Here is a 26,303-nt window from a genome sequence, read left to right on the forward strand (position 1 = left end):
AGACCCCTCAGCACAATGTGCAGAGACAGAGGATAGCCAGGCATTTAAAAGCACAATCCACACATGATTTGGGTGTGGGGGTCAGAGTTCAGGCCACACCCAGAGCCCTGGCTTTACTTGGGAGCAGGCTGGAAATGCAGCATTTCCTAGGCCAGACCAACTAACTACACTAGCATCTGTATTTTAATAAGATCCCAGGGGGATGCACGGAGTCAGTCACTGCTCTACCCAGGGAGGCTGCTCCATGCAGTTCTCGCAGTACCAACCAGAACAAAGGGCAACCAGCTATGACACTGGAAGAAGGGCTTTAAGTTTGGAGAAAAGAGGAACACCCTTCTGTGAGATAACCAGTGTAGACATTTCCGATGCAATCGTACTTTCCAAGCACCATTTACTTATTTCTTTATTTATTTTCGGTTTTTCTTGACAAGGTTTCTCTGTGGAGCCTTGGCTTTGTAGTAGACCAGCCTGGCCTCGAACTCACAACGATCTGCCTGCCTCTGCCTCCCGAGTGCTGGGATTAAAGGCGTGCGCCACTACGGCAGGAGTCTATCTCTGAGTTCGAGGCCAGCCTGGTCTACAAAAACGAGTCCAGGACAGCCAAGACTACACAGAGAAACCCTGTCTCTAAAAACCAAAAACCCAAACCAAACAAACAAAAGGAATGTTCTGTTGTTTTTCCAACTAACTTGGATGTGGATAGTCTATGAAGGTCCCTTCCCAAGGAGGAAGTCTGGGGTGTGTACAGCACTCAGTTGGTTCAGCGTTTGCCTAGCATGCAGGAGGCCCTGGGTTTCAGTAGCTAGGACTGCATGACCCAGGTGTGCTGGCTCCCGCCTGTGAACTCAGCATTTAGGAGGTACAGGGTATGCTCAAGGTCGTCCTTGGCTGAGTTTCAGACGAGCCTGGCTGTACGAGTCATGGTCTCTAGGTAAATCAAATCTGCTGAAGTCAGCCCTTCACTGGAAAGAACCCTGCCGGACCTTTGGAAGCCACTATGATCCTGTGAAACACAGATTATTCAACTCTGTCCTCATCTGTGGCCTCGGCGTAGCTTTTCCTACTGAAATCTACAGAGTCAGAATATGTGGGTTCGTTTAGTTGTTTGTATTGAAAGCCATTTCTTTTGTTTTATGTAACTATTCTGATCACTGAAAGGACACAATTTAAGTGTAGAGGTATCTCAGTTATGTTTGAGATTTCTGAACGGCTAGTCCAAAGGCCTTTCCCTCTGGACATTGCGTGAGGTGCGTCCTTCAGGGAAAGACTCGATTGCTTTTAGTGGGAACCTTGAGAAACAGCTCCTCTTGATTTGTGTTTTTAAAGAACCTCTGGCAAGGCCATGTCCATCTGGCTGACAATCTAATCACTGCAGCCGTAGCTATAGGCTTGGTGTGTCTGAAACTACAAAGAGAGCCAAGGTCTTAGCCTTCAAAAGATGGGTTCTGGCATCTTTGCAGAAAAATTTCACCTCATAAATAATGTGTCCTTTAGCACGAAAGGCACAAAGTCAGGTACGTGTGATATAATAAGGAACTACCTCCTTTAAAAAATTATTTTCATTTTATGGGTACGTGTGCTTTCCCAGCGTGTCTGTGGACCCCATGCATGCAGTGCCCACAGAGGTCAGAAGAAGTCCTCTGATCCCCTGCAACTTGAGTTACAGGTGGCTGTGAGCTGACACATCGTTGCTGGGAACCAAACCTGGGTCTTCTTCTGTAAGAGCAGCAAGTGCTCTTAACACTGAGCAGCTCTCATTCCCCAAATATCAGGTTTCTCGGTGTTAAGAGCACTGCTTGCTCTTCCAAAGGACCCAGGCTCAATTCCTGGCACCCATATGGCAGCTCACAACTGTCTGTAGATCCAAGATCTGACACCCTCATACCAATGCACATAAATTAAAATTAAATAAAAGTAAAAAAATAAAAAATAAAAAATTTACGTAGTATTTTCTTGACATTTAAATTCAGCACATCTTGCTTAAATTTCTTTTCTTGTTTGTCAATCCTTGTGCTAATCTTCTCCCCACCTATCCTCTTGTAAGTTCCTTTTTGCTGTTGCTCTTCTTCTGAGGTAGGGTCTAACTATGTACCCCAAACTGGTCTTGAACTCTTGATTCTGCTGCCTCTGCCTCCCAATGCTGAGACCCAGGCACGCACCATTACATGCAGGGTCTGCTCTTGGTTTTACTAAGCTTATGCAAGTTAACAGTTCTTAGAAGTATTAATTTCATGAACTTTATTCTTTTGGCTTCATACTGTTTAACTTATCCTACTTTCCTTACAGAGCCTTTTTGTTTGTGCATGTATGTATGTATGTATGTGTGTGTGTGTATGTATGTATGTGTGTATGTATGTATAGATAGAAGCTCGCTTTATAGTCTAGGCTTTCCTCACATTCCCGCTCCTCCTGTTCTGGCCTCCTGAGTGCTGCAATTACAGGTGTGTACCACGTAAATATATTTCGATATACATAAACATTTTGATAAATATTTATATTTACTCAGTCGATATTTCATTTGTTTTTCTTCCTTTAATAAGGTGTTTCAAAGTTATTTACTGAAAAATATAAACTGTGATGTTTGTTACCATTTCAGAGTCTTTATCGGGCCACTACACACTTGTGCGCTATCACTCGGGCGCTCTGTCTCTGTCTCTGTCTCTGTCTCTCTCTCTCTGATCTGCTTTCTTCTGCTGGGAGACTAAGGTTCTGAACAGAGACAGGAAGGCTGAACGCTGGCTGAAGTGCGGGCGGAGGCAGCGGCTTCTTGGTTGCTGGAGCTTTTGTGATTTTTAAACTATTCCATCACAAGGGATTAGGGTGGAGGTGGCTAGGCCTCTCTCCAACTTCTTAGCAACATTTCCTTTAATGGAAAGGGCTGGTTCTGCCTCCGCTTTCAAGCCCATTTCCACTGACACTACCCTTGCTAATGTCCTGCCGTGCTGTGAGTGGAAGCCTGCCAGCCTCTAGGTGTAGTGTGGCTGCAGGGACTTGCTGAGCATTTTCCCTGGAAGCTAGGACAAGGCTGCATGCAGCTCAAGGAGCGTGGGAAAGCTCAGCTTACTTCACCAAGGCCAGGGGTTTCAGTAATTGACATTCTAAAACTGTAGGAGAAACTATCTCGGTCCTGTGCAAGAGCAGTTAGTGTTCTCAACCTTGGAGGAGAGTCTCCAGCTCCAGTTACGAAATGTTCTTCACACATAAATGCTTGCTTGGGTTGTAACTGTTGTAATGACCTTACAGCGGCCAAACCTGAGGATGAGACACTTGATTATGACATTATCAGCGACATCAACAACAAAATATATATCTGTATATTCATTTACACAAAACAATATGTGCTACGCATAAGTAAACCTGAGGTGTGCAAATAACTGTCACATATCAGATCTAATTCACTGAAGGATAGATACAGGGCTGTCCCAAGCTTACAACCACTGATTTATTATGAAATCTAAGTTGATAAAGTAAGGAGGTAGTGGCGCACTTCTTTAATCCTAGCACTAGGGAGGCAGAGGCAGGTAGATTTCTAAGACTGATGGTAGCCTCACCTGCAGAGTGAATTCCAGGACAGCCAGGGTTACACAGAGAAACCCTGTCTCAAAACAACAACAACAACAACAACAACAACAACAACAACAACAGCGTAGTTCATGGACTGGGGTGTGGCTCAGTGGCGCTGTGTGTGTGTGTGTATGTGTGTGTGTGTGTGTGTCAAACCATAGATTAGAGCTCTGGCACTACAACATATCACAAATGGGTAAGCAAACCAAACACTGCACACCGGTTGTGGTTACGCACACCTTTAGTCCTAGCATTAGGGAGGCAGAGACAGGCACGCCTCTGTGAGTTCCAGGCCAGCCTGGTCTACATAGTGAGTTCTACGACAAGCAGGACTCCACACCGAGACTCTGTATCAAAAAACAAAAGCAAGACAAGCCAGGCGTGGTGGCGCACGCCTTCAATCCCAGTGCTCCTGAGGCGGAGGCTGGAGGATCTCTGTGAGTTCGAGGCCAGCCCGGTCTACAAAGTGAGTCTAGGACAGCTAGTGCTATACAGAGAGACCCTGTCTCAACCCTTCTCGTCTCCTTCCCCCCAACCAAGACTTACAGCTAAAGATATTCATTCTAGCAGCTAACACTATCTTTTAAAATAATATAACTTTAAAATAAAATTCAAGGGCTGAAAAAAGTAGTATGGTTTACTTTTGACCTATTTCCTACTAATAGGTAGGCAGAGGAGGTGGTGCTTTCCTTCTGAGTCCCAGCAAAAGAACTCAGGCTGTTCTGGGTACCTGTGATGAGAATTCAAATGTTCATTTGAGGGAAAGGATACAGTGCCATGGTAGAACATTTCCCTATTATAGACAAATCTCTGGGCTAACCCTCATAATAATAACAACATCAGTTATATCATTTGATTCAAAGATTTCAATATTGAAAGTTTAAAGATTAGCCTACTGATTAAAGTGGGCTTTAAAAAAAAGAAAAGAAAAGAAAAGAAAATTCGCTTTATGAGCGCATGCTTATCAGTTTGTTTACATTCTTATTGTCCGCTTTTGCCTGGGAAGAGAGGCAGAGTCTCCTAGACTGTCTTGGAGGCTGACCTCTAACTCTGATCCCCCTGCCTCACCCTCCTGAGTTAGCACGAGCAACAGGCATGTCCTGGGCTCGTTTTAGTTCTTGCTTTTAGACAGTTGGTTGCAACGAGAAGCTCGGTGCCATGCCTGACAGCCTGAGTTCTTTTTCTGGAACTCAGAAGGAAAGCACCATTCCTCTGCCTACCACATGCACACTGTGGCATGTGTAGACACACAAGGGACACACACACACACACACACACACACACACACACACACACACACTCACACACCACTACAGAGTAAATGTTTTATTTATTTATTTTTTTGTTTGTTTGTTTGGTTTTTTGAGACAGGGTTTGTCTGTGTAACAGTGCCGCCTGTCCTGGAACTCACTCTGCAGACCAGTGGAACTGTTCCGTGCCTCCTTTGCCAGGCAGAGGGTGCTGGGAACAAGATGAACGAAGAGCTCTCTATAGGACATTTCCCTCTTTAATCTCCACCCGAAGGTTACCAGACAGCGTCATCAGTCTCTGAGCCACAAGAACCCTAAAAAGCTGACCCTTCGTCTTTATGTTCATTTCTATCATCCACATAGTCGGCTAAAAATGAGGTCACTTTCAAACACTCAGCAGAACTTTTATAGTCATTTCTGGGCTAAAACAAGTCCTCTCCCAAAGGAGTGTCCTTCCTTTGTTCCTGTTCACTACGTCTCAGGCCCAAATGTCTGATTTTCACTTTCAAGTGTTGTTTAGCCAGTCTTTTCATCGCTGCTCTCTCCAACATTCTTAGAGTAAGAACACTGGTTTCCTAGAAAAGCTGCAGCAAATTACACACGATCTGGAAGTAAACACTCTTATTTTGGAGTCTTAAGATGTATGAGCCTGGAGAACTTTACAAAAACCATATTAAATCTCCGGTAAGCTTGCATTTCAATTACTGCAAGAACTGCGAGTGTCTAAGTAGGCCATATCAGCCACGCCATACAGGAAATTATATCCCAGGAAAGCTCTGCTTTAAAAATAGGCAAAGGAAGAAAGGAACGCTGCCAAAACACACAGCGCTCTCCATTTGTTTTGATTTGCACACGGCATCTGTTTTATCAGGTGCAACCTGCCATTTGCAGGCTTTGCGGGAATGGCAGGAGTTAGGGTGGAAGAAGTAAATTAGCCCCAAATGTTTGCTTTCAGAAACCGCTTTTGAAGTAGATATCAGCAGAATTTAGGTCAGGAATAAATATCACCAAGACAATGGGTTTGGAGATAGGTGTTGAGAAAGGGGTTGTACACGCCCTAACCCGGCAGATCCGAGCTGGGAACCAGATCCGGTCCACCTAGGAGCAACACTGTGAAGCCAGCTCTTCTGCCTTACAAGTTCATTATCTCAGAAGTTCTGATTAATTACAGTATACCATCTACTGTTCTAGGCACAGGATAGAACAATTAAAGTAACAAACCCATTCCTGTGGTGCTTACTCTGCCTGCTTACATTAACACTACCAGGCAAGCATAAAGAGATACTGAGATTGTAAGAGAGACATATAAAGAGGGCCATCACTACTAAGAAAATACCTAAAGGACTGTTAAGACTTCCCCCCACCCCCCTTTCTAATTTTATAGAACTTTCAAAAGCTTCCTTCTTATTTTTTTTCCCCCCTTGGTTTTTCCAAGACAAGGTTTCTCTGTGTGACCATGGCTGTCCTGGTACTGGCTCTGTAAATCAAGCTGGCCTCGAACTTAAAAGAGCTGTCTGCCTTTGCCTCTGGAATGCTGGGATTAAAGCTGTGCACCACCACCATCCAGCCCCATCTGATTTTTTCACCTCTCAGTTCAGTTTGGGAATTTAGGGATCCTGCCTCACTGCCCTTGTTATAAAATAGCCAAATCATCTTGGCCAGCGAAGTGTAATGTTGTTCACTGGCTGGCAGTGAAAGCTGCCTTGATGTTTCTATGAAGCTAGAATGTCACTTATGTTGAAAAAAATTTTTTAAATTATTTTATGTGTATGAATGTTCTATCTGTATGTATGTGTACATATGCACATATGCATGCTTGGTGCTCTTGGAGTTCAGAAGAATCAGATCTCCTGGAAGCACAGTTAGGGATGGGAGCATTGCAGAACAGAATGGACAGAACGCGAGAAACCAAAGCACTCTGGCGTGGACCGATGCTGTCTTTGCAAGGGTCCTCATGGGTTACCGACAGTAAGGATTAGTCGGGGACACTACTGGGGTTAGCAGAATCCTGCCTCCTTTCCCTGGAATAGACCCATGTTTTAATTCCTAGACGGTAAGTATCCTAGGTTATATGATAACGAGAAAATAAGGAGGCAAATGGAATTAAGGTCAGGAATCAGACAACCTTGAGGGCTGGGCTGGAGGAAGAGGGAAGGCTGAAGGCTAAAAGCCCAGTGCTGGCAGCATCCAAAGATCTCAGCCCCGAGCTGTTGGCTGTAAAGACACAGGGATTGAGCTTGGAGCCAAGGAATGTGTGCACTTTCCAACTCTGATGCAGACCTTCCATCAGACTAGGGCTTCCAGAAGGAAGACAGCCATGTGGACCCATTTTACATTTCTGAACTCTAAGGATGTTTGAGATTAAATATCTTGTGGCTTTCTTTCTAGAGCAGTGTGGGGACTGGGACGAGAGCAACTAGACACGGTAATATGCAAAGGTATTCTGAAATTCGTGGGGGAATAATTAAATACACATGTGTTGTTTCCAGGGAACACACACAACACCTCAAACTTGGCTTTTCAGAGTCCGGCTGTGAGACAAGCAGGCGGCTGGTCTTCGCTGCTGTATCATGTCCCTCCTTGGTTCAGTGCTTTTCTGGTTCTGATGTTAGACTCGCTTTATCTTCAAAGCAGAGTTGATTACGAAGCAATAATCAAGTGAGCTCCAGCCACCGCCTTTCTGTTTCCCTAGTTTCTCTTCAATTATTCTTCACTGGGGTCTTCCCAAAAGATGGTATCTCTGAGCTTGAGGCTAGCCTGGTTTACAGAGTAAGTTCCAGAATAGCCAGGACTACACAGAGAAACTCTATCTCGAAAAAGAAAGCCCAAACCAAAACAAAAAGCCTCCACAAAAAAACAAAAACAAACAAAAAATCCCCAACCAACCAAACTAAACCCAAGCAAATAATGAAAAAATTATTAATAAAAGAATTATCCCTTAAAAACAACTGTGAAAGAATTAGGCATGTAGGTCACTTGCCTAGATTTAGCAAGGCCTTGGATTCAATTCTCAGAATTGTAAAAGAAGAGTATCAATCTGCTAAAAAAAACAAAACAAAACAAAAAAAACAGTAAAACAACATGTTACATTTACTTAAACACACTAATAGGTCCATGTGTGTGTAGATATCAAGACATGTACTAAGTTTTAGTTTCTTCAACTTGAATAAGAATGTTGTTAATGGATTCTTGTATGCAGGTTAAGTTATTCTTAATACATGAGGGAGAATTCAAATCTCAGAAGCATGTTCTGTTGAATTGTTTTACATTTTCAAACAATCTAATAATAATAAAAAGCTGAGTGTGTTATTAAGGGAGTAAAACACATAAACCTAATCTTCAAGTGGAACTGGATGTGGTGGCACATGCCTTTGATCTCAGCACTTGGAATATAGAGGCAAGGGGATCAGGTGTTCAAGGTCACCCTCAGCTAGCTACATAGGGAGTAGAGGCCAGTTCAGGCTACTGAAACCCTGTATCTAAAAGAGAAGAAAAATGTGACAACCACAGTAACAACAACAAAACCTCTGATGCATCATGAGAGTGGACTAATAATTGTTTTATAATTAGACCAACCTCTAAGTAACCATTTTTTGTTAGCATTCATTTACACATATAGGTAATTTATGTACTTAATACTTTTATGTACTTTTTGTTTGTTTTTTGAGACAGGGTTTCTCTTCTAGTCCCAGCTGTCCTGGACTCCCTTTGTAGACCAGGCTATCCTCAAACTCACAGAGATCTTCCGCCTGCCTCTGCCTCCCGAGTGCTGGGATTAAAGGCGTGCTCCACCACATCCAGCTCTACTTTTATATTCTTATTGCTGTCCAGTTAGCTTGCTTATCAGCCTGCCTACCTACGCTCCCATTTATCTATCTATCTATCTGAGACAAGGTGTCTGTCTATCTATCTACCTATTTTTCTGGTTGTCAGTCTATCTGGGACAGGGCATCTATCTGTCTGCCCCGTCTACCTACCTATCTATTTTCTACTTGGAACAGGATCGCTTCATTCTGTGGTCCAGGCTCACTAACATCAAGTCCTCAGTGATGCTCTAGGACCGCAGGCATGCACTTCTACACCTGGCCCTGGATTGCCTGGTGACAGGAGTCCACAGCTGAAAGACATACCACCCGGTTCTTCAACTGTATAGCTAACTAACTTTCAGATTTATCAAGCCCTGCCCAGTAGTAGATTCCATGGCTCATATTTTCATGGCATTTTGGAGATGATGGGCTAGTCATATTTTTTAGCCTTGGGAAGAGAATTCCAAGTAAAGAATTTCACAGTGGAGTAGTGTTGTCTAGGGAACTGTGCAAGGCGGTGGCAGTTACAGTGTGGCTGAAAGCACTAAATTGACAGCATTTTACGAAATGCACTGTTGACAGTGTTTCATGTCTACAGAAATGAATAACTGGTGGTGTACTTCCTATGTCTGGGGGCAGAGCGCTGCATCTTTGTTTTACTAGTGGCTCATTTTAATTTAATTTTTTTCTAAGTAATGGCAAATGACTTCTAGGAGAAACAAAACAGAAATTGCTTCCCTAGGACCACAAAACAGAAAACAAACTTAACCAAACAGGTCTTCCACCACAGGCAGCTTGAGAAATGCGATAAATGGAAAGCACCAATATACTCTAACACGGTACTTGAAATATTTATTACAGTATATATTGAAATACGTCCCTTCAAGCTACTTATAAAATGAATTTGAGTTAGTATGACTTAATATGCTTCCATGTCTTAAGACTATTTTCCCAATCCTAGATCCAAGAGATCTGTATCATCAAGGATTCATAAATTCCACAGCGCACCCAACTAACGTCTTCACCTCTCATAAATGTATTTCACCACTACATACTGAGGTGTGTAGATCTATGTGTACATACGCTTCAGTACAACAATTGGCCTTATATGAAAGAGAAAAGTAACTATAAAAGTTCAATAGGCTAATTACAAAAGTTTCAGCCAGTAGCTCTATGCAACCGCAAATACCCCTCTCTCCCCCCCCCCCCAAAAAAAAGACTCTCAAGAATCAAGACTGGATTTCTAGGATCTTTGCAGTCACTTGAAGGGTTGCATGACAAGCCTGTCACCCAAGGTACCTGACAAAGAACCAGAGTCATGCATCTCTAAGAGCTTGCACGGGCACGTTTGTGCCAGCATTATTCATAACAGCCAAAAGACAGAAGCAGAACAATTCAAACGTCTGCCAGTAGATGAGCAGATAAACAGCCCATTGTTTGTCTTACCGATACAATGGAGCACTGTTCCCCTCCATCAAGGGGGATGAGCCTAGAACGCGCATCGGCATCATTACGGCAGGCAAAAGGAGCCAAACACAAAAGGTCACTTACTACAAGATTCCATTTAGGGGACCGTCTCCAGGGAGGAAGGGGTGGGGGAGGAGTAAACGCCTAATGGGTCTGGGTTTCATTTTAGACTGAGGAGGGCTGGAAGGAGATGGTGTCTGTTGTCTGTGCAGCAGCGTGAAAGGACTAAGTGTAACCAGATTGCTCATTTTGAAATGGATAGTCTGGCTCCTGAGTGTCACTCAAGGGGAAAAAAAAAAAGAGCCATAGTTTTTGCAGTACTGGCTGTTTATTTCTTTTGATTAACGGTTCAAGGTACACTTGTTATTCTATCAAAAGATACTGCATCAAAACAGAGAGGCACACCAGGATGCACAGGCAAGGAAGTGTATCTTATACTCAGTGGATGAAGACTAGGCAGCAAATGTGAGGTCCTGAGTTCAGAGACCCCAGAGAGCATAAAATGCTAGGGAAAGTGGCACACCCCTGAACTAGGGAGAGTGGGATGGAACTGCTAGGCTCCCTGGCTCCCTAGCCTAACTGCACCAGTTAGCTATGAGTTCTGAGAAAGAAGACACTGAACACTGCCTCTGGCCTCCACACACATGTGTACAAAGGTGTGCCCCTAAGCATGCGAAGACATACACGGAGCAAAAATAATATAAAACAAAAATCATTAGGAAAAAAGTCTGCTTCAGGCCTGCAATAGTGGGTATGGATAGGGCAGGAGGAGTATGTTCAGTCAAAAGTAAGAAAGAGCCGGGAAAGCAAAGGCTCCGTGCAGTGAGGCGCATGCTCAGAGCATCGGTAAAACAACAAGGCTGGAAAACTACAGCCTTCCCTCAGAAGCTAGGCAAACACACAGCAGGCACTCAGACCTTAGTCCACTGTGACCAGGCCAATAGCAGCATTCCATCACTGCTGTTGAGAACTCTACACGCCTTCAGAGGCCACAGGCCAGTGAAGGCTATTTGAAACTTTATAATCAGTTGTTTCCAAAACACGTTAAAAAAAAAAAAAGGTTATTCCTATGACAGCACTCATATTACCTTTTGAGCAAAAGCATCAGTCTAATTCTCTAAAACAGCATCGTTTCCCCAAGGTCCGCGTACTGTTGACACATTAAACGAGAATCACGGAAACGACTTACGTATTCCTTGACATTTTTCGTCTTCACCGCTTTGTATGAGTAGTAGGCCGGATAGAGCATGCCGAACACCAGCCTGATTAAAAAAAAAAAAAAGCCCATTAATTCCACACAGGGCTGCGTCTAACAACTCAAGAGTGAGCTCAGGACACATGTGATGACGTGAAAGTCACATGTCTATCCCGAGAAGCAAAGTAAAAACACATTTTAAACAAAACGACACTTCTGATGCTTTAGGTAGCAGAGGCCTGGAAATGAAGGCTTAGCATTTTGGAAAAAAACAAAACAAAACAAAACTTAAAGTATCTTTTTCTCATTACCAAAAAATGTTTTGTTTTTGTTATTATGCAGAGATCCTATTTTTTAGTCTATAGATGGAACATGCAACACACACACACACACACAATCATGGTTTGAAAAAAATTTAACATTTCTAACCACCAGATTGAGCAGCACTGGCTTTACCTGTGAAATAGTACTCAATACTCAGTATTAATTTTGGTATTCATTAAGATAATGAAGCATGGGAAGTGGATCTGGGAAGAACCAAGGGGAAGAAGTGGGAGACCAATAGTATCAAAGTACACTGTACGGATGTATGAAATTCCCAAATACCTATCACATATAACTCTAAGCATTTATAAAATTACTTTAAGTCACCAACTGGACTCAAATGTATTTACTAAGATTAGTAAAGACATGAGGAAATACACACACACATCATGACAGAGCAGGCCTTAACAGTACACGTTCTCAGATGTCACTCAACAGCGTCACTCTCAATGTTGATGATTCTCACAATGTTTACATACTTTGGTTACCGTCCGAGCATTTGGTATGCACACGACGCTGCAGCAAACAGTTCTCTGAAATTACACTTCCCAAAGTAGCTTTCACCTAATTCAAAACACCTTCAGAGAGACTGTTTCATTTTATTTTCTTACATACTCAAATCATATTTGATTAAAAATTATGCTAGGTATGGGAGCTGAAGTGATGGCTCAGCAGTCAAGAACACTGTCTGCTCTTCCAGAGGTCCTGAGTTCAATTCCCAGCACCCACATGGCAGCTCAGAACTGTCTGTAACTCCAGTTCCAGAGGATCCGATACCCTCTCACAGACACACACGCAAGCAAAATACCAATGCAAATAAAATAAATAATTTTTAAAAATTATGCCAGGTAAATAAGAAAATAATAATAATGAAATAACAATATCCTGAGTACTAGTAAATCTGATTTTTTTTTTTAAATTCGTTTGTTTTTTGAGACAGGGTTTCTCTGTGTAACTCTGGCTGTCCTGGAACTCTATAGACCAGGCTAGTCTTGAACTCAGAGCTCTGCCTGCCTCTGCCTCCTGAGTGCAGGGATGTGTACCACCACCACCTGGCTAGAAAGGAATTTTACGCTGGCACTAAATCTGATTGTTTTCAAGTATTCCCCTCCGTCCAGACACAGTTTCTCTGTATAGCCCTGGCTGGCCTCGAACTCAGAAAAGTATACAAATAATGTCTATATATCCCATGGCTAGTCCCCCACTGTCTCACATTGGGAACATATACTGTCATGTTGGCCCAGGATTCCTTCATTCTCACCTAGCATGTGTCTTCTGCTCCAGGCTCCCGCCTAGTACCGCACACTGCACTCACAGCTCTCTGGCCTGTGTATTTCACACTTTCCTTGATGGTTAGGTCACTACTGTAGTTTTGAGTACCCGTCAAGTGGCTGTTTCTCTATTCAAATCTGATGCTCCTCCCACGCTTAGCTGGAGGTATGGGGTTTTGTGGAGAACTCAGGGGCCAGGTACCATTGTTGTCACAGTATATCCAGGACACATATTATCTACGGAAATCAGAGTGTGTTAACCTCCATCAACTTGCTGTTGTTAGATTCTGCCACTGTAAAACTTTGCTTTGTTTCCTAAGATGAAGATCTTGCTAGGTAGCCCAGACTGGCCTTGAGCTTGCAATCTTATGCGTCCGCCTCTCACCGGCAAGTGCGGGTATTAGAAGGACACGTGCTATTCTGCCTGGCCGAGATAGGTCTATTTTCTTTCTTTTTAAGTGTGTGGGTATGTGTGTAGGTGTGCGTGAGTGAAGGTGTCCACTCAAGTCAGAAAAAGGCACCGGGACCTCTGGAGCAGGAGTTACAGGAGGTAGTGGGCCACCTGTCTCAAGTGCTGGGAACCAAATCCAAGTCCTCTGCAAGAGCAGTGCGCTAACTACTGAGCCAGCTCTCCAGCCCGCCTGCCTGCCTTTCTTTCTTTCTTTTCTTTCTTTCTTTCTTTCTTTCCTTTCCTTTCCTTTCCTTTCTTTCTCTTGTGGTAGCGTGGGTTGAACCTGAGGCCTTCTGCAGTGCTCCACTGCTGAGCTTTAGTCACGGTTGATGAATCTTTCTTTCACTGAGTAAATATTTACATCTCTATTTTTAGTTTGCTCAGAGCTTTGATTTTATATGTATTTATTTTGAGATGGTGTTTTCCTGGTGGTTTCCTTGGGCCTTGGTTTGTGGCTTTATGTCCCCAGGTCAGAAGAGAAAAAGGGCAAGTTCTCTCCTGCTGGGAATTTTATCTTCAGCAACTGGAAGCTACACCCAGAATCTTTGCCTCACCTAGCAACCAAACCCTGTGATTGCCACCTACCAGAACTGACTCCCAGTCAGTCTCCGGGTCTGGGATTTTTCTGCTGTGCCACAGAACTGAGGGCTTTTTAGCTTAACATCAAACCTCTTACAGAGTTGATACAACTGTCCAAGTGTAAGCAGAACTCAATTCCTGGTGCTTCCCTGCGCATATGAGGAACAACGCTGTAAGCCACCCACCACAGCTATATTTTACATAGCCACACATACACAGTCAACCCACTCAGTACCTCTCCCTAGACCCTACACACCATCAAGGCATTATCTTTCACACCGGTCACATAATCCGGTATAGACTGGAACTCGATGCGGCAGTCTTGGTTTCTCTCACTGCACGGGTCTGTCACCTTCTGCCCCTAGACCACACAATCTGTACCCAGGCCTGTTGCCTTTTCCTGGTGAGAGTAGACGCAAACTGTTTTCCTGTCTTATTTTCAATCTCATACTCAGGCCAGAAAGATAGCTTAACAAGGAAGGGCACTTGTCACCAAGTCTGATGACCTGAATGCAATCCCCAGAACATACATGGTAGAAGGACAGAAGTGACTTCAACAAGTTGTCCTCTGACCTCCATGCTGTGACTCTACCCCCTATACAATACAAAACAAAACAAACACAAACAACTACAACAACAACAACCACAAAAAAAATCTCATGGCCAGTAATATTCCGCTCACGCCATCTGACATTCTGGCCAGTCCCAGCATGCTCTGTGTGCTGGCAGGTGACTTTCTAATGGATTCACCCCACCACTGTGCTCAAGGATGTCCCTGGCAGACCAGCCTCTGTGGGAACTCCTCAAAATGTAATTTGAAAATCCCTGCCTCCTACAAAGCATCTGTTCCAGCACTGACCCCCACTATGGCTCTTGTGTTCCTACTCTGATCCTGAGCATGGCTTTCTGCCTGGAATTCATACCTCCCTAGCCTTTTCTTCCCAGAGTCTTCCTTTTCTTTCTGTTTTATTCCTGTTCAGATAAGTCACACAATTGCCCCCAAGCTCTCATCTTCTTATACAGAACATCTGAATTGTGGCCATCCTGAATTTTACGAAAATCCTTGTCAAGCTAAGTCATTCTGTGTTTGGTATACAGTAACTATGGATGGCTTCATGCATTATTTAGTACACAACTGGCTTCCAAACAGACACTTCTCTCAAATATAGTAAAAGTTGGTGTTAATTGATACTCTGCATACAGGTGTTTTGTTTGCCCTTAATTTTGTTGTTGTTTGTTTGAGATGGGGTCTCATAATATAGATCAGGCTGGCCTTGAACTCAGATACTCCTTTGCATCTGCCTCTGGAGTGCTGGGATTAAAGGTGCCCAATATGCTCTTATTTTTTAACCTTACACTGAACAGGATAAATCAAAGAAACAAGTAGACTATCCCTAACACCTTTTCTTTGAAATAACAGAAAACAACACTGTTTTTCATTTGCAACTTGGGTAGATGACTTTATACATACTGAGGCGGGTGTTAAGACTGAGTCTGTGTTAACCTCACCAGTTACTACTGCCCAAGGCTGGGTGACTTATCAGGAACATTAGCGATGTGTTCTAAGGGTTGCTTCTGAGGGAGGTATTATTTCCCTAATGAGCGGAGTCTCCTGCTAATGCTGGTAACCTGGGAGGTCGGGCATGGAGCCAAGGCATGCTCAGTTACAAAATGAAACTGTATTTTAGAAGACCAACACAGCCTCTACAAAGAGAATATTTACTCCAGATAAATTCACCTAGAAATTAAAATTTTCATTTTAAAGTTATACAGGCAGAAAGGAATAGTTACTCATTTCCTTTTCATCACACACATCTTACTGTTTAAGAATGCCAATATATTTAATCTACCAGGAATATATGAAAATATACATTGAGCCAGGTGTGGTGGTGCATGCCTGTAGTCCCAGCACTCAGGGAGGCAGAAGCAGGTGGATCTCTTTGAGTTCGAGGCCAGCCTGATCTACAAAGGGAGTCCAGGACAGCCAAGGCTACACAGAGAAACCCTGTCTTAAGAAAAGAGAGAGAGAAAAGAAGGAGGAGGAGGAGGAAGAGGAGGAGGAGGAGGAGGAAACTACATATTGAACTGAAAGGACTATTATTCTATTATTCTTAGCTATCCATAGTGGTACACATTTGTAATCCTAGCATTTGGGAGGCTGAGACAGGAGGATTATTGTAAGTTTCAGGCCAGCTTGGGCTATCAGTCTCAAACAAACAAACAAACAAACAAAAAACACCAAAAAATAACCAAACCAGCATTAAAATATTTTTTTAGATTACTTGTATGCTACCAGTATTTTGCCTGTATATATATATACACACACATACATACATACATACATACATACATACACACACACACATACACACACATACATACATATGTACCATGTGAATGCCTGGGATGCTTAGAGGTCAGAAGACGACATCAGATTCTGTGGGTTGTAGTTAAGAGCTGGTTGTGAGCTGCTGTGTGGGTGCTGGGAATTGAACCCAGATCCTCTGCAAGAGCAACAAGTGCTCTTAACTACCAAGCCAATTTTCTAGACCCCAAAGAAGCAGTTTTCATAACAGGATTAACAGGGACTGGAGATGCGGTTGAGAGCACTGGCTGTTCTTGTAAGAGGACCCAGGTTTAGTCCCCAGCACCCACACGGCTCTAGTACCAGGGGATCTAATACCCTTTTCTGACCACTGTGGGCACCAGGCATACATGTTGCATACATGCATCTAGGCAGGTAAAATATTCATACACCTAAAATAAATCTAAAATAATCATAAAAGTAGGATAAACATATGGATTAAAAGTCTTGACTAACAGCCAGATGCGGTGGTGCACGACTGTAATCCCACTACTCAGGAAGGCAGAGGCATTGAGGCCAGCCTGGTCTACAAAGAGAGTCCAGGACAGCCAAGACTACACAGAGAAACCTTGTCTGTCCTAGACTTGTTTTGTAGACGAGGCTGGCCTTGAACTCAGATCCCCCCTGCCTCTGCCTCCTGACTGCTGGGATTAAAAGCATGCACCACCATGCTGGGTTAGGCCTACATATTTCAATGTATAATGCTGCTTAGCAAATTCTTCTTTCACTCCCCCCCCTTTTCTGTTTTTTGTTTTGTTTTGTTTTGTTTTTTCGAGACAGGGTCTCTCTGTGTAGCATTAGCTGTCCTGGACTTGCTTTGTAGACCAGGCTGGTCTCGAACTCACAACTATCTGCCTGCCTCTGCCTCCCAAGCGCTGGGATTAAAGGTGTGCGCCACCACACCAGACTTTCTCCCCTTTTAGAATCAAACAAACACATGGCTCTTCCTATATTAAAGGACAAAACTAAACTAACAAAAACCAAGCCCTCGATGAGACAGGGGATGAACTGAAACAGTAGTAGTATCAAATAAACAAAATGACCTAGAGGCTCAGACAATGGAAGGATGGAAGGCAGAAGCACCAACCAGGCCTGTGTGGACAAGTTACCACAGTAGCGCCCCCAGAAGGCAGCAGGAGACGCGGTGTTCTGCACTGCCGTCAGAGCATTCAGCCCATAGCTCAGATGCTGCGCGGTGTAAACACAGACGGACAGGGTACGGTAGGGGCAGCGCTGACAAACTACAGAGGCTCCTCCTCTAACAGACGGGCTGGTGCAGGCATGACCAACCTACAGCAGTCCTTCCTCCAACCCCATTCCTGTGGTAAAGGCAGGCCACTTGGCACTCACCACATTCAATTCTGCGGTGTCAGCTCACCGGCCTCACACCAACAAGGGCCTGAAGCCGCGCAGAGCTGCCTGTGACCGTTGCCCCTTTGTTCTAAATCTTTACTCCTTCAGGAAGGGTCATCCTAACATCGGATCAAGTCTGATCACCTGGCTACATCCCTAGGTTACTCAGCACTCTTGGGAGAAAAAGCTGCATCCTATTTTTAATTTTTCTTGAAACGTAGAAACTGCCAAAGAAAGCCCATAAGCACCAGAGGGGCAGTGTCAGGGGCAGCGTGTACGAGGCTTGTACCCTTGCATGTGAAATTTCATGTGCGAGGTTTTCTTCAGAATTCAGTGCCGCAATACAATGCTTAGCACTCAAAAAAAAAAAAAAAAAGGTTCTTATTTCTATTTGATAAAGGCTACATTATGCCAAGAATCAAATCTGTTGTTCAGTTACATCAACTACGGTGGCTCATTGTATTGGCATATTTATTCTGTTATTTACAAATTTTTCTTTGGCTTGCTATTTTGTTCTCGATCTTCGTATTTTTTCCTGCAACATTCCCATTTGGTAAAAAGGTTTCTCAAATCATCCCGAAGAGCACAGCAGAGAAAACAGCTGCGAGGTGGCAGTCAGTGGGTCAAGCACAGAACCGCTCAGGTGCTCATCACATTGGAGGAAGTGTGTGGAGGTGGGACTTTAAGATCTCCCAGCCAAGCTGAGGCATAATATAGGATACATACTTCAAGGAGGTATACTTAATAGAACATATACTCAAGCTACGGCCAATGTGGTACACAGCCCCCTCCTGACTGTCTGCAGATCAAGATGTAGCACTCTCAGCTTCATCTCCATGCTTCCTGACATGCCGACAATGGACTAAAACCTCTGAGACTGTGAGCCAGCCCTAATTAAAACGCTTTCCTTTATAAGAGTTGCCGTGGTTATGGTGTCTCTTCCCAGCAATGGAAACCATCACTAAGACATTCATTCATCCAGGGAAAGTCTTTTTGTAGAGCCCCTCCCCAAATCCCAATTCCTCCCATCCTCCCAGCTCCGGGAGACCTACCAGTGACCAGGGCACGAGAGGCTGAGAAGCAGGGCCTAAGCACCTCAACTGTTACACTTTGTATCTTCAACAGCTGTAGTACAACAATGTACTCTTTCTCATTTTGGAGTAAAAGTGATTAGGAGAAACAACAGGTTGTCAGCCAGGCAAGATGAGTTCAGTCCTAACTGGATGATGATGACGATGATGATGATGATGGTGGTGGTGGTGGTGGTTTGAGATAGTGTTATTTACCATAACCAAAACTGCCTCTTTCTCATGGCCTTCTTGCCTCAGCATCCCTAGTGCTGGGGTTACAAGTGTGTGATAGCACCCCTGACTGTAACCAGATGTAAAACTTTCTTTTAAGATTGAAAAAAAAAATGTGGGTATTTTGCCCGAATGCATGCTTATTCACCATGTACACACAGTGCCCTTGGAGACTAGAAGAGAGCACTGGGTCCCCCGGGAATGCTTGTGAGCTGCCATAGTCTGACCAGATCTTTAAGGTAGTATGTTGCCTTGGCTTTTGCAGAACTTTGATTCTTGGCTTAAGCATATGAACTTACATGACTGTGATGAAGTGGGTTTCATGCATAAACTAAAATGACAGTTCGAGAACCCTTAGGCAGGGTCTCGGCAACCCTCACGCTCACGCTGGAGTTGCGGACGACCCTGAGCCTATGGTCTTCACGAGTGCTGCGTCTCTATCTTCCAAGTGCTAGAATTACAGGGATTTGCCACCATGCCCAATTTTATATGGCATCGAGACTGGACCAGGGTTTTGTGCATACGAGGCAAAAACTCTATCAACTGGCCTGCATTCTCAGCTCACAACTTATAAATCTTTGAAAACAACCAATTTATGCTTTCCTAAGAACTACAATTAACAGCCAGTTCAAGGTCAAGTGACACACAATATGCTTGTTACAGTTGAGTGGTGACGAACTCCCCCTCCCTTCCCCCCCACCCCAAGTCACTGTGCCATTGTTTAAGTGGCCAGTAAATGCATGACCCGCACTGTCAAAGCAGTGTGCGACTCCTGTCCTTACAGAGATTGGTTGCCACCAAGTCTGCACTGGTGTGGCTTCTACTCAGTTACTGTGAAGAGGCCATAGCCTAATAAAAGAAAGACATTGAAGGGCAGAAGAAGTCCAGACCACACAGAAGACACTCCCCTAAGTCCTGAGTTCTAGAAAGGAAGGTTGGTGTTTAAAGCTGTCAAGGACAGAGAGAAAGCACCACTTCTCAGGGGAGACTCTGTACACATTACCAAGAGCTATAAAGCTTGGAATTTTCATGTTGTCAGAGCTAAATTCTAATTTTACGCAGAGCTTCAAATTTCTACTCTAAAAGGAAAGAGAAAGCTAGAGGGGAAAAGAAGAGACCACAGCACATGAGGCTCCACCTTCTTCCCTGCTGTCTTCCTTCTCTGGCCATGCCCTCCCTCCCAGGGCAAGGGCCTACCATGTGGTAAACCCAAGCCCATGGAAAATGCTTATAAGAATGCTGAGTGTTTCAGGGTGAGATACAGCTTAATGGGTAGAGCTCTGTCTAGCATGCATGAAGCCCTGTGTTTAATCTCCAGGACAATTTACACGGGGGTGGGGGTACAGTGGGGTGGGATAGACATACATTCCCACCAACTCAGCACTGGGAGGCAGGAAGGTCAGAAATTCAATGTCATTCTTAAACATTTATTAAGTTCTAGGCCAGCCTGGGCTACCCACATGAGACCTTGTCTGAAGTGGGGGAAAAAATATAGGTGATGTAAATATTATTGTGTTACTTCATAAACCACAGAAGCAAGCAAGGCTCAGGGAAAACAAAGACTAAAACAGTTCAGATTGTTGGGTGGGCGCACACCTTTAACCCCAGCACTCTGGGAGGCAGGGCAGGCAGATCTCTGAGTTTGAGGCCCGCCTGGTCTACAAAGCGAGTCCAGGACAGCCACGGCTACAGAGAAACCCTGTCTCAGGAAAAAAAATAAAAATAAAAAGTCGACCCTGAAACATCTAAACACAGGACTTTTCACTTCAAGACCTTTGTTCTTTACCCAAAACAAAATCCAGAGGGAAGTTTGTATCATACATTGCACAGATCACATCTTCTATAGTAGCAGACAAAAATCAATATTTGGAAGGAAGATCTAAACCATCACAATTGTGATATGCTAACATTGTCCTAAAGAGACCTGAAGGCCCCAACCCCGCCCCCCCCAACCACCCGTTTTCCAAGACAAGATTTCTCTGTGTAGCCTGGAACTCACTCTGTAGACCAGGCTGGCTCAAACGCACAGAGATCTGCCTGTCTGTTTTGGGATTAAAGATGTGAGGCACCGCGTCCAGCATGAAGCCCATTTTTAAAGCGGTATACCCACTGTGCTGAAAGGGCCATCCTTAACCCTAACCACTCTTCACCAGGGTTCCCATCAAACTCCTTAGGCAGCTAGATGGAGGGCGGTCACGATTCCTCCTCATCTGACCAGCTCCTGACTCCCGAGTAAGTTCACTCAGGAACTACAGGCTTTATTTAGTTCTAAACCACAGGATCTGTAAAACCACACTTAACATTAGCCTCCCTGACTTCAAGAGAACTTAAGAGCTGAGTTGTAATCTAAGGTTTAAACACACACACACACACACACACACACAGAGCTTCTGGTGAAGGAAAAAAAAAAATCACATACAAATCAGTACTGAAAATGTTGAGAAAATTTCCTTTCCCAAAATATACCCGACTATGCAAATAAAAAGGAGCCTCGGAAGGCAAGCCATATGCAGGGATTCGTGGTCTGCCACTCGGCATCTCCAGCTTCCCAGAAGTCAGGCCTAAAACTTCTGCCAAAGCACTTATTCCCACAACGCCACCTCAGCTGCGGCTCCCTTCAGTCACCCCAGAAATCTCTGCTAGGAGTTCAACATGCTGAAGTGAACTTAGCAGTTTGTTTTTTCAAAGGATTTGTTTGTTTGTTTGTTTGTTTGTTTTAAGAGACAGGGTTTCTCTATGTAGCCTTGGCTGTCCTGGACTCACGTTGTAGACCAGGCTGCCCTCGAATTCCCGAGTGCTGGGATTAAAAGTGTGTGCTACCATGCCTGGCTAAGATCTTTTATTATTATTATCATCATTCTCATCACCACCACCACCATCATCATCATCCTCATCCCCATCATCATCATCATCATCATCATCATCATCTCTAGAGCACAAGGTTTCTCTGTGCAGTCCTGGCTGTCCTGGAACTCACTAAGAGATCACTAAGAGAGGCCCCTGCCTCCCAAATGCTGGGATTAATTGTGTGTGCCTGGGCAAAGAAAGCATCTTTTAATTTTCCTTTAGACAAAAAAAGATCCATCAATGCCAAGTTGTGGGCCAGTCTCTGCTGCTTCTGAGTCTATGACTGCTTGCTCCTGTGCACCCACCACCTTTGCATTATGTGCTGGAGATCCAACCCAGAGTTCTCCACTACTGGGCTAGGATTCCTAGCCTTGCTTTTTATTTATTTATTTATTTTTCTGGAGATGGTGTATTGCTATGTAGTCTAGGCTAGCTCAAAGGTCACGATCCTCAAGATTCAGCCTTTCAAATGCCTAGGACTGCCAGCGTGCAACCATTTACAGGATCTGGGAATGGAAGCACTGTATTTTTGTGTTTCTTAAACCACTTCCGTCATTTCATTTTCTTGGATCATTCCAGTGCCTAAATAGCTCCGATGCCGTAATTTTTCCCATGCCACTCCCTATGGCAAGAACAATCTCCTTCTTCAAGTGGAGAACCCTCCTCCTCTCAAACTGTCTTTTACTAATGGGATCGAAAGGCTCGGTAGGCTCATTTTTGTAGGACAGACAATATCACAAATGACGTTACCAAAATAAAGACCCCAGAACACAGGGGTCAGACACCGTAAAGGCATTTTTAAATGCACTTGCTATTTTCCATTTTGTTTTGTTTTGTTTGAGACAACCATTTGATAGAGAGATGTCTAAACATCTCCTTTAGCCAAGGAAAACCAAAGGGGCAAGCACGTTATTTTTCTATCTTGGACAACAGAACAGACAAGCAGGCCACAACAACTTCAGTGTGACCTAATTTAATCCTGGGTTCGGTCATTACAGAGATCAGTGTGCTGGCTGGCTGGCACCAAGTCCTCTCCTCTGGGGAAGTGTTGTTCACGTGTCAGGAAGGGACATTTTGGATGACACCACACCACTGCCCCTCTGAAGAAAGGCTGAGTCTCCTCCAATGCTGCCTTGGTTGGCTACCCTCATTTCCTGAAAGAAACATATGCCAAAATTCTTCCTTATGAGGGGCTGCTCTACATCAGCCTCCCAAGTGCAAGGTTTAGATATTAATTTTACTTAACTTTAAAAAAGAAAAGAAAAAAGAAAAAGATGTTTCTAGGCAGTGGTGGCAGTTGCCTTTACTCTCAGCACTCAGGAGCCAGAAGCAGGCGGAATTCTGTGAGTTCGAGGCCAGCCTTGTCTACAGAGTGAGTTCCAGGACAGTCAGGGCTACAGAGAGAAACCCTGTCTCGAAAAACCAAAAGACAAAAACAAACCTAAACAAAGAGAAAAAATTAGTATACTAACTACTCTAAGCAATAACAACTATCATAGTGACAGGGATGGTGGCACACACCTTTAATCCCAGCACTGGGGAGGCATGCCATGTATATATAGGTGCCCATATAGCTATGGGTGTCAGATGCCCTGTAGCTAGAGTTCCAGGCAGTTGTGAGTCAGCCAATGTGGGCATTGGGAACCAAATCCAGTTCCTCTGTAAGAACTATAGCTTCACACAGCACACACATATCAAACAACAATTAATAATTAACGGATAAAGCAGTAAAAAGAAAAAATTAAAGACTAGGAGGCCGTGAATTTGAAAGGGAGAGGGGAGGACATGGGGATGGATAATGTAATTATATCTAATTATATTATTTAAAAATCAGTTAAATAAATAAGTATACACACACATACACGTGTGAATATATCCCCTCACATGTACATACATGAGTGCACACACACACACACACACACATACACCCAGTGTGCATACATCCCTCCCTCACATGTGCATACATACGAAGGCACACACCACAACATGCACACACACACATCATATAATTTAAAAAATAAAATAAAACCTTTGGGACTTTCGGCTGAACCACTGAGTTCAGGATTTTGTTTTTTTTGTTTTTGTTTTTTTTTTCCTCCTTTATTAATTTGTTCTTGTTACATCTCAATGGTTATCCCATCCCTTGTATCCTCCCATTCTTCCCTCCCTCCCATTTTCCCCTTATTCCCCTCCCCTATGACTGTTCCTGAGGGGGATTACCTCCCCCTCTATATGATCATAGGGTATCAAGTCTCTTCTTGGTAACTTGCTGTCCTTCCTCTGATTGCCACCAGGTCTCCGCGTCCAGGGGACATGGTCAAAGGTGAGGCACCAGAGTATGTGAGAAAGTCATATCCCACTCTCCACTCTACTGTGGGGAGTATTCTGTCCATTGGCTAGATCTGGGTAGGGGCTTAAGGTTTACCGCCTGTATTGTCCTTGGCTGGTGCCTTAGTTTGAGCGGGACCCCTGGGCCCAAATCTGCCTATCATAATGTTCTACTTGTAGGCTTCTAGGACCCTCTGGGTCCTTCTACTTTGCCTTTCTCCCATGATTCTCTCATCTAGAGTCCCACTAGAATGTCCTCTCCTCTGTCTCAGTTTCCTGGTAAGTGAAGGCTTTCGTGGGACAGAGTTCAGGATTTTGTAATTTGATTGCATACCTCCTGCCTGGCCCTCGCACACAAACCATCCAAGAAGTCCACAAGTATCTGAGATGCTGACAAGAACTTGAATCTCTCTGTATGTAGATGGCAGTTAAAATGAAACACCTGGCTGTGGTGATGGCTGACTCAAACCATCAAAGTGCTTGAGCAGCAGGCACGAGGACCCAAGTTTGAGTTTGTAGCACCCACATAAAAAGCTGGGCATGGCGGGGGAAACCCTGTCTGGAAAAACAAAAAACAAACAAACAAACAAACAAAAAAGAAGCTGGGCACAACCAGGGTGTGTGTCTGTGTGTGTGTATGTGTGTGTGTGTGTGTGTGTGTGTGTGTGTGTGTGTGTGCGCCTGTCGCCCCAGTAGTAGCAGACCAAAACAAACAGGCAGACACCCCCCCTGGCCCTGGCAAACTTCCAGTTCAGGGAGAGACCCTATCTCAAAGCAATGAAGCAGAAACCCATAAAGGAAGATTCTAGAAATCCTGCTCAGGGGGTCCACATGTGCATGCAAGCTCACTCATGCCTACATGCAAATATATATACATATGTGCATATATATATATATTTGTTTTTTTGTTTTGGTTTTTTGAGGCAGGGTTTCTCTGTGTAGCCTTGGCTAGCCTAGACTTGCTTTGTAGACCAGGCTAGCCTCAAACTCACAATGATCCGCCTGCCTCTGCCTCCCAAGTGCTGTTAAGTATGTCATTAAATACAATTTTTTAAAACCAGGGCTGGGCTATAGCTCAGTGGTAGAGCACTTGTCTGGCATTCCCAAAGCCTGGCTTCTATCCCCAGCACTCAGCAAGAGGAAAGTAGAAGCAGGAAGCTCATGAGTGTCAAGTCATCAAGGGCTACATAGTGAGCCTGGAGCTAGCCTGGGATACAGTAGACCCTGACTCAAAAACCCCCAGCAAAATTGGGTAGTTTTGCTTGTTTTTGGTGACTTCCATCACAGTCACATTTCTGCTGTTTTCTGGGCTGTTAGAGATGGGCCTTTGAGCTGATCTCTGTGTCTACATGTGTAAGTCCCACAGGCACTGGTAGGGCTGGAGGCAGTTAGAGTGCAGTTCAGAACTTCCCACATCTGATGCAAATGCATCCCATAGACCGTTGCTTATGCATCCAGAGAGTGCCTAATAGCTCTGGTAAAAGAATAAAAACAAAACCCAAACCCAGTATTTTCATGCTCAAGAATTTTCCCCCCCCCAATCCAAATGCACAACCAGTTACTTCCCAGGGACAACTCTGAAGAATTTTGATTTCTATTTGATTGTAAAGATTTAACAGTTTAACTTAAGCTTTAATTCTTTCTCCAAATACATAAAGAGGGCTGAAATATCGTTCGGCGTTACATAATGTTGCCACCTCCTTCTGAAACAGAACCCAGTGCCTAGCAACAGCAGGGGGTCATCCCAGGAGAGCAGATTGCTCACTGGAGCACTCTCCACACAGATGCTTTCCTGGGCTTATCCTGGCTAGTCCCGCTGAACACAGGCTGGGTGCCCTGGGTTCTGGGCCACTTCATGAAAACAGTCCTCAGTAATTGATACTCAGGGCGGTTATGTCTACCTCTTGCTTACAAAACGCCAGATTAAGTTGTGAGACATTTTAAGGAAATACGCGCCTTTTATACAGCACCCCTGTTTTCCCTCAGGGGTACATTTATTTTGAATTTGTACACTGAGGTGTATACGGTATGGGCGAGTGGGTCCATGATGGCAACTTTGTAGTCGGTGACTTCCTTTCACTCCCACTTGTCTGTTCAGGTTGCCAGGGTTGCGGGATCAGCAACCCCGGCCCCACCCCCACCCCCGGGGCTGAGCGCACTAGCTGGCCCACTGGTGTTTCTTTTTAAATGAGAAGGGTTCCT

The 26,303-nt window shown here is 44.2% G+C and overlaps 1 protein-coding gene across 1 annotated transcript in view; it reads right to left on the reverse strand.

The window, feature by feature from the left end:
* The window catches only part of REEP3 (receptor accessory protein 3), a 79,210-nt gene that overhangs the window by 34,036 nt on the left and 18,871 nt on the right, over positions 1–26,303 (reverse strand). The window contains exon 2 of the mRNA XM_084753347.1: positions 11,277–11,349. Within this exon, the coding sequence (XP_084609473.1) occupies positions 11,277–11,349 (73 nt within the window). The remainder of the gene's footprint in view (positions 1–11,276; positions 11,350–26,303) is intronic.

Source organism: Acomys minous (genome assembly GCF_964271855.1).
Source record: "Acomys minous genome assembly, chromosome: 13".
NCBI lineage: Eukaryota > Metazoa > Chordata > Mammalia > Rodentia > Muridae > Acomys > Acomys minous.